Here is an 8,457-nt window from a genome sequence, read left to right on the forward strand (position 1 = left end):
ATGTGTGCAAGAAATTGATATTTTATTTTACATAACGCGCGCGCGCTCCACACACACACGCACACACATTGAATTTTATATATGTTTGCAGAAAAGATTATTTTTATTGTTTTAATTAATAAATAATTTTCATAGGTAAATTGGGACAAAGAACTTGATGAAGAAGCCGAAAGACAACGCAGACGAAAAAAGGAAAATTCGGAAGCTACGACTACTGTACTCCCCCCTGTAAAAAAACCGGAAGTAGTGCCTCAATTGCCAAAACCTCGAAGTTCCGTCAGTCCTAAACTGGGCAGAACAAAAGATTCTGCAATCCTTGATCTCTTAGGTCTTGGTATGTTATGTGTATAGGATGTCCCAGACACATATAGAAATTCATGATTCAGTTCTCTGTCAAGAAACAATTTTTTCTTGTAATAAAAATACAACAATACACTTTGTGAAATAGGAAAAAATTGCTTCTTGTACAAAGAACCGCATTGTATATTCCTTGTGTATGAATTATAATATACTCTGAATAATTTATAAAATTATAGGTTTTCTAACATATACATTTCACATTGTTATTAATAGATGCGCCAACAACTAACCAAACAAATGTAAATGGTTCTGGGGACGATGTATTTTCTTCCTTTTTGTCTGCACCACCTGCTTCAGTAGCGTCAACTGGAAATGATTCTAATGGAAGTAAAACAACTACTGCAAGTAAAAGCGAAGAGGAGAGCTTCTTTAATCAATCGACCCCGCTACCTCAGGAAAAAAGCAAGATGACAAAAGACAGTATTTTAGCATTATATGGTACTCCAAGTCATCAACCAGCTATTTATGGTGTCTCAGGTATTATAAAACAAAAATGATGTATGCAATATTAATGAAATTTGATAAATAAATTATGTTTTTTTACATATATGATATATTTCAGGAGGAGTGTATCCTCAACATTCTATACCATATAAACAGCAAATGCCTAATGTGGGTGTATTTGGGCAACAAAGCTCATTGGGTCAACTCGGCCAACTTCCCACGCAAATACCGGTCGCAAATCAGATACCTGTCAATCAAAATCAAATTATAGCAAATCCTAACACCACGATAGGTGCTGTAGCAGCCAATCCTTTAGGTTTACATATAGGTCCAATGAATCAATTAAATGGTGTACCTAATGCTGCTATCTCAATGCCACCTCAAATGGTATATAATATTTCTTTTCTTATATGATATTGCTCGTATGTTCGTAATTATTCATGCTTTTTATACTTTGAGTTTTTTCTCCGATTTCATAGATGATGCAGTTAGGACAAAGTAATATTGCTAGTAATAATGGATGGAGTGGAATGTTGACACAGAATATTCAACCAGCTCCCGGTAGCAATCCCTTCTTTAATTTAACAGCACAGCAACAACAAACTACTGCATTTACCGCTCAGGTATGTAAATTTTAAGTGCTTTATGTAATTTATGATCATATATAATTTCTACAAGATATAAATATACAAAGTTTTTGTCAAAACTTTGTAATGTTATTTACATTAGATCAAATTAATCTTATTTTTATGACATAATTCATGATGTTATAGTTGCCGCAACAAATGTCGCAGATGTCTCTGGGCGATATGAATTTTGCTTCTACAGGCAAGCCTGCCGCTGCCGCGCTACCTGGGCAGACCCTTTCCACAAACTTATGGCAGTAAAATTATTGCGAATATTGTTAGCCTGATTATCTCTCATTCAGTGTTATATACTAATGTCGACAGTTTATTATCCAATGTAATAACACATTTCTATGTCCATCGATTGGACATTGCTTTGGAAAGTAATAGAACTGACGACGGAGACACTAAAATGAAAAAAGAAAAATTATACTCGATTGTTGTCTCAACACATAATTCGTCAATGTTTATAGAGCTTCAAGTAGATACATATTTTTGTTTGAAAGCCTCCACCAGCTTTCAACGTTACTGTTGAGAAAAAAAGAAACTGGAATAAAAATAAGACAAGTCTTTGAATGAATGTAAGAAGTTATTTGTGTGACACTAAATATGTACCTCATGGTGAAAATTATGTTGCTACAATGAAAGCTTTTTGTAATTGCAATTGAAATATATATATCAGGGTCCATTTTCAATATAAGCATTCATTCGAATTAGTGGAAAACGGTATAATTTTTATTAGCTTGAATTTGATTATTAGAATTGCTGTGTTTTTGTGAGTTCATTCGATAAAATGAAAATATTTCAGTTAATACGAAGCACATTTTCTCGCATGGAACGATACCGAAAATGGAATTCACTTAAGCCATACCGATTTCCAATGCTGATTCAAAGATGTACATTGCATATGTACGAATTTTGTTAGTTGACGTGAAAAGACTTGGATTTTCAATTTATTTTTAAGGTATTATATTCGACACGTGCAATATGTGTCCACATTTATTCTGTATTAGTAAATAAATACAAAATAATATGAATGCGAGATATAACGCATTTTTTACATTTGCGTAAGATATAGAATATATTACTGTTGCGACAATGAAATTTAAATAGTTCAGCAATTTATTTATTATGAATATCTATGAAATATGAGAAAAATCCATAAGTCATATATTGGTGCTAAGAATTTTGGAGCATTTTGATTGGATATATCATTTTAATTAAATTAAATTGAATAATAATGCATAAAAATTATGTATAAAATGTTCCTTTGAAAAGAAAATTGTTAGGAGATCTTTGCAATCACAAATAACTTGATAATTTATGTAATAAATTATTAATTATGGTTTTCTGTACTATCATGAAACATTTTACGAGCAACATTTTTTAATACATTGTTCAGTATGATTTAATACTTGGGAGGCACTACTATACTTAGATGTATAATCACAACCTGTCTTTCAAAATACCGATAATGATGATTATACAGACTGTTTAAGCATTGTGCGCTTTTTCTTACAGGTTCTATAACTAGGATTATAGTAATTCGTAATGAATTATAAGTTCAGAAATGTGAATAAAATAATAGTCTTATTTTTTTTTTATTTTACGTTACTTTTAATGTGAGATTTGATTGTCAATACAAAAAAGCCCAAATTTAATTTCTAATGAATCTATAGTCGAGAAAAAAGCGCGACACACTATATATATGAGTATAGCGAAACGCAGTATTTTTTGACAAGTATTTGCGTTAATATAAATAAACAAATAAATCACTCTAAGTGATTCCTGATAATCAGTGAAAGCTATACCAAGAGGGACTTAAAGAAGCTCATCTTAATTGTTGCCTACAGTATCAAGCTGTTATTTATATGAATTACTATTATATTAAATAATTATGAAATAGTGTATTTGTGTCAAAATATAATGACATTTTATTGTAATTTGATTACTCTATTATTTATCACGTGAAACTGTTAAGCGAGATGAATAAAAATATTGTGACATAACAGACGCATTTAAAAAGATATTAAATCCGATAAGTTACTGGTATTCTCAATAATTTTAAATTTCTTAGGTTAACACGATTTATTTTAACAAAAAAATTGGTAAATTAAAAAGAATTAATTAATGTCTTTTTAAGAAAACAGGTAAATCTTGTGAATTATTTTAATTATGTATACAAAATAGGTAATTTTTGTGCGCCAATTCATTGTACTCAGCACTATTTAATTTATATGTTATTCCATCTCCTTTGTGAGAATAGTTCTAATAAAAATAAAAAAGCGTCATCTACATATTCTAGATATTTAATTATATTTCTAGATATTTTTTTAGATCTATATTTTTAGATATTTAACTATGATAACTGATGAAATTTAACACATGCGAAAGATATAACAGCATTAGTTTTATCAAGCAGTTAATTCTATCTAGTAGTTAAAATTTTAAAATTTTAATGTTTTAAATGTTAAGATATAGATGTATATAAGTATATTTAAAATTTAATTCAATAAATTTCGCAATACTAATAATTTAATATTGACAAGACTTTATTGTACTTTAACAATGAAAAATTCAACAAAACGTCGACAATTCTAATAAAAAAGAAAATTAATTAAAAATTGCAAACAAATTACTGTAATTTTAATTGTTATTATTACTCACAAATAAAAAAGACCATTATTTTTTTGCTCGAATAAATAATGTAACAATAATCATAGTAAATTCAATAAATTGCAATAATATACAATATTTTCTAATATTTCATTAATATTTAATCTTTTTGTTTCATTCGACACATTCATTTTTACGAATGAAAGTGAGTTTATATATGATTTCGTTTTCATTCAAAAATTACGTATTTGGACAGCAGCGACTCACCGGAAATCCGGAAATCGAACGGAGAAAAGCGGTTCGTCTACGCGTGCTTCTTCCATTTGCGTCAGATATCTCTTTCGAGTCATAGTCCACGTGAAAAAGAGACGATCATGGACAAACCAGTCGTTTTGGCGCGCGTAATCAAGGTTCTGGGTCGCACTGGCTCGCAGGGGCAGTGCACCCAGGTGAAAGTAGAATTCCTGGGCGAGCAGAATCGGCAGATCATCAGGAACGTAAAGGGACCGGTACGAGAGGGCGACCTCCTAACCTTGCTCGAATCCGAGCGCGAGGCGAGAAGACTTCGATAACGTGAGGTTTTTATTAATGCCGGAAAAAAAACGGTCGCCAGCTACTACTACTACTACTACTACTGGACTTCAGCAGATACGCATTTCCTGAACGTGGATCGCTCCTGCACATGGATTATGGATCAAGGATCGTATATCATGGATCGTCGACAACAGACTTCTGCTTCCCACGTGCTTCTCGAGATCGAGAGGATGTTGCCGATCGCGGAACAGGATCGCATTTTCTTGAAACATTCCTGATGCATAAGAATTCCATGCCTTTTACAATAAATCTTGGCTGGTAACCACAAGTTTCATGATGTTGTCATTGTGCTCCCACATCCAGCTTGTAAGCTCTAGCGATAAATTATAAATTACTGAGTGCTTCTTATTTGCAATCTAAAGATAATTAATATAATATATTTACATTTTTGCTATTCATTTTTGTTTTCTCTCTATTCATCTTTGCTTTCTCTTGGTGTTAGAATAGGATTATATATCTTTTTTTAACTATGAAATTAATCTGAAATTCAGATATTCTTCATTGGAATGTAAAAATTCTATATTTTTAAGATATATGCATATATGTCAAAAGTAAATCTTGAAAGCAGAAATCTAACCAGTATAAAGCACTTAAAAAGCTAATTAAAAAGATATAATGATATTTAGTTATTTATAGCATTTTATTTACAGCATATAATTTTTTTTTATAAAATCGATTTATTTTCTATATGTACATTTATGTCATTAAAAACAGTATAGACTTATATTATAATTGTCCATTTTTAGTACAAAATTTTTCAAGCATGTCAATTGGCTATAAAAATAGATAACTATAATATTGGCCTTGTATAGTGATAATATGATGAGTTACATAACTGAAGTTCTTAGACATGCAACAATGTCTATTTAATTTCTAATAATTATTATATTCTTCTTCGTTTTGGTGGAGGTGTATCGCGTGGACTAGAAGAAGCTTTGGAAGAACTATCCACGCTTTGTCTGGTTGGTCTCTTTGGAATCCTTTTCGTGAGTTCGCGACTAGATTCGGATTCTTTACGCTCCTTTTTTCCATTTGATGCTTAAAAGAAATGAAAATACAATTTGTGTGTGCAACTCTTGGAAAAAAATATTAAATAATAATCAAAACCAAATATTAAAATACCGCTCTCTTCTGAATCTTCCTTCCCTTTTGAACGTCCTTTTGATGATTTATGTTCTTTCCTTGTCTCTTTCATATCCTTAAACTTATCCTTTTTTATATCTATCTCCTTCACACATTTTTTAATCTCTTCTTTTTTCTTTTCCACATCTTTGGTTCCTTTAAAATCACGTAACATGCTATCTTTTTTAGAACTCTCTTTGATGTCTTTTTCCTTTTTAATTTCCTTGTATTTATCCCTCTGATCTTTCAATTTTATCTCTAATTCTTCCTTTTTCCGTGGCTTTCCCACAAATTCAGTCTCCGGTAAAGAAAAATCTATCTCGTGACCAGGAAAAGGTAAACCTTCCATATCGTCCTATCAAAAAATTCAATATGTAAATAAATATACAAAGTGTCCCATAAAAACGAACGCTTGAAGGAGAGATTCCTACGAAAGAGATTAAGACGAAAATTCTAATATCAAAATAATGTCAAGACTGTAATAATTTGAATTATAAATTATAAATATTTAAAGTTAACGAATTATATCACCAATTTGCACATTCAAGTATGAACAACGCAAAATGCTAAAAGTGAAAAGTAATTGAAATATAATTGTCTCTTGTAAATATTGATACTCACATCGATATAAAAATTATATAAAAAGATAGCAAAGATATAATTACTGATAATTCTAATTATTAATATTTATTATGTTAAAAAAAAATATTTTCTCTTGGCTTTTTTGATATTAGAATTTTTATCTCAAAATTATCTCAGGCATTATTTCTCCCATTCTTCTGGTCTTTACAGGACATTATATACATATATGTACAAAATGTATTATATGTTTAAAATAATTTTATAGAAACTTGTTTATCCTAACACGATGCTAGATATAACTTCATTTTAGAATATAGATTTTATTATATATGTTGTTACTTACCAGAGACACAAGGTCGTACATGGATTCCAAGTGATCCCAAATTATTTTTAATGGAACATCTTTGTGAATAGCAGCACGAAATTTTTCCCATATACACACCATATGGAAATATTTATTGATACCTGCCAATTATACAGTTATAAAAATCACAGTTGCAATTAATTGTTAATTAATAATAAACTACTCAGACTCTCATAACTTAATTGGTGATTAACTTGTCAAGTAATACTGTAGTATTCTATTAACATAGAATTTTTTGTTTAAAATATGTTATATACTTATACAAATTATATTACGGACGTTACAATTTTGGCAAAAAGTCACGCGTTATACACAGAGATTAATTATTTTAATTATTTAATTGATAATCAAGCAATTTGGTTGAAATCACTCAATGTCTATTTCTACCAATGTAGATTCATTTTAATCTCGGTTTAACTTACTTTTTATCTTTTTTTAGGTCTACGAAATGGAAAAAAACGAATAAATTAAACCGAGATTAAAATTAATTATGTTGGAAAAATAAATATAGAAAACAACAGTAAACATAACCTCTCATCATCGGGTTTTACGTCTTACCAACTGGTTTGTGTCCATTCATAGCGAAAAAAAGTTGAATTTCGCTTTCCACGTTCCATTCTATTTCGTCGAACGAGGTTTCGTTTTGTCTCTCTTTGACAGCCATTTTAATGAAATCCGATGTTTTGGCACTCGATCGGTCCAATCTCGACTATGTTAGACGGTGTGCTTATCAGTCACTAAAGCAATTGAATAAAACGCTTAATATAATACAAATATGTTCTATATATTATATCAACGATTTATCTTTATCAATAAACATATCACATGAAACAATTGTAATTTGACATTTTGAGTATTTCAAAGCACTGCAAAACACTGGCTGTATCAAGACTGTGTTCGTTTCAGCATATATAGTATATTATATTACTACAATAAGAATCGAGACAACAATGATTCGCCCTCGGGACTAATCAGCGCCATGTCTGAGACCGTGCGATGTATTAGAGAAACGTGAGTTTGTGTTTGTATAACGTACTTTGTACGTGTGAGTTATATAAACGAAGTCCCAGCAATGACGTCCTTCCGATCTGTTGTCTTGACTTTTATTATAGTGACTCTAAACATTTGTGATTTGTATCAATTTGTATTATTCATAACGTCCTCTGATTAGCTTACATAACTTGAATTTTTGAAAATTTTTGACAGCGATTTCCTAATGCCTATTTTGAATGTTTGACTTTAATTTTGGTTTAATTTACTCTTCATCTTTTTCTAATTCCTACCCTGGTGATTCTTAGAATTTTTGATATAATTTTTCAGAATTTCTATTTTTTATTGAATTGGAACACTTCTAAGAAAATTTACACCTTTTCTCAGAATTTTTCATATATGTTAATTATGAAATATCATAAGATTTCTAAGATTTTTTAAATATAATTTCTGATGAAATGTTATAAAATCTAAAAAATTAAAAAATATTTTTAAAAAATTATGGAATGAGAAATTTCAGAATATTTCAGTTATAAAAATTCACTTATAAAAATTCTGAAAGATATAACTTTTCGAATATTTCTGAGTATTTCTGAAAAATGTTATAATTCGTATAAAAATAAAAAAATTATAAGAAAAATTTTTACCAAAGAATTAAAAATTAGAAAATCTAATTATTAAAGAGAGAGAGAGAGAGAGAGAGAGAGAGAGAGAGAGAGAGAGAGAGAGAGAGAGAGAGAAAAAAATCCTCGTAGAAAA

At 29.8% G+C, this 8,457-nt stretch overlaps 4 protein-coding genes across 5 annotated transcripts in view; 2 read left to right on the forward strand and 2 right to left on the reverse strand.

Moving 5' to 3' along the window:
* The window catches only part of LOC108689515 (stromal membrane-associated protein 1), a 3,966-nt gene extending 1,993 nt beyond the window's left edge, over window positions 1–1,973 (forward strand). Inside the window, exons 4-8 of the mRNA XM_018196295.1 lie at window positions 136–334; window positions 574–837; window positions 923–1,191; window positions 1,284–1,427; window positions 1,578–1,973. Coding sequence (XP_018051784.1) covers window positions 136–334; window positions 574–837; window positions 923–1,191; window positions 1,284–1,427; window positions 1,578–1,691 — 990 coding nt within the window. The 3' untranslated portion in view covers window positions 1,692–1,973. The remainder of the gene's footprint in view (window positions 1–135; window positions 335–573; window positions 838–922; window positions 1,192–1,283; window positions 1,428–1,577) is intronic.
* Window positions 1,974–4,348: 2,375 nt separating this feature from the next.
* On the forward strand, window positions 4,349–4,908 carry LOC108689408 (40S ribosomal protein S28). The gene is made up of 2 exons (XM_018196159.1): window positions 4,349–4,619; window positions 4,692–4,908. The coding sequence occupies exon 1, from the start codon at window positions 4,421–4,423 to the stop codon at window positions 4,616–4,618; it is 198 nt and encodes a 65-aa protein (XP_018051648.1). The 5' UTR covers window positions 4,349–4,420; the 3' UTR covers window position 4,619; window positions 4,692–4,908.
* Window positions 4,909–5,259: 351 nt separating this feature from the next.
* LOC108689427 (MRG/MORF4L-binding protein) lies at window positions 5,260–7,593 on the reverse strand. Of its 2 annotated transcripts, XM_018196184.1 has the most exons (5): window positions 7,534–7,551; window positions 7,267–7,445; window positions 6,688–6,809; window positions 5,763–6,117; window positions 5,260–5,678 (listed from the first exon to the last, which is right to left on the reverse strand). In XM_018196184.1, the coding sequence occupies exons 2-5, from the start codon at window positions 7,370–7,372 to the stop codon at window positions 5,524–5,526; spliced, it is 738 nt and encodes a 245-aa protein (XP_018051673.1). In that variant the 5' UTR covers window positions 7,373–7,445; window positions 7,534–7,551; the 3' UTR covers window positions 5,260–5,523. The 2 variants fall into 2 exon arrangements, with proteins under 2 accessions (XP_018051673.1, XP_018051672.1); XM_018196183.1 differs by having other exon boundaries at window positions 7,267–7,593.
* LOC108689326 (DNA-directed RNA polymerase II subunit RPB3) overlaps window positions 7,423–8,457 on the reverse strand; it is a 3,115-nt gene continuing 2,080 nt past the window's right edge. Inside the window, exon 6 of the mRNA XM_018196061.1 lies at window positions 7,423–7,445. Within this exon, the coding sequence (XP_018051550.1) occupies window positions 7,423–7,445 (23 nt within the window). The remainder of the gene's footprint in view (window positions 7,446–8,457) is intronic.

This window comes from Atta colombica, unplaced genomic scaffold, assembly GCF_001594045.1.
Source record: "Atta colombica isolate Treedump-2 unplaced genomic scaffold, Acol1.0 scaffold27, whole genome shotgun sequence".
NCBI lineage: Eukaryota > Metazoa > Arthropoda > Insecta > Hymenoptera > Formicidae > Atta > Atta colombica.

Excerpts from the sequence above, each read along its gene's own strand:
- LOC108689408 (XM_018196159.1), top strand. The coding sequence starts at position 4,421 with ATGGACAAACCAGTCGTTTTGGCGCGCGTAATCAAGGTTCTGGGTCGC.
- LOC108689427 (XM_018196183.1), bottom strand. The coding sequence starts at position 7,372 with ATGGCTGTCAAAGAGAGACAAAACGAAACCTCGTTCGACGAAATAGAA. Across the intron at positions 6,118-6,687 it reads TGTACGACCTTGTGTCTCTG|GACGATATGGAAGGTTTACC; the intron begins GTAAGTAACAAC and ends ATTTTTTGATAG. Across the intron at positions 5,679-5,762 it reads GGAAGATTCAGAAGAGAGCG|CATCAAATGGAAAAAAGGAG; the intron begins GTATTTTAATAT and ends ATTTCTTTTAAG.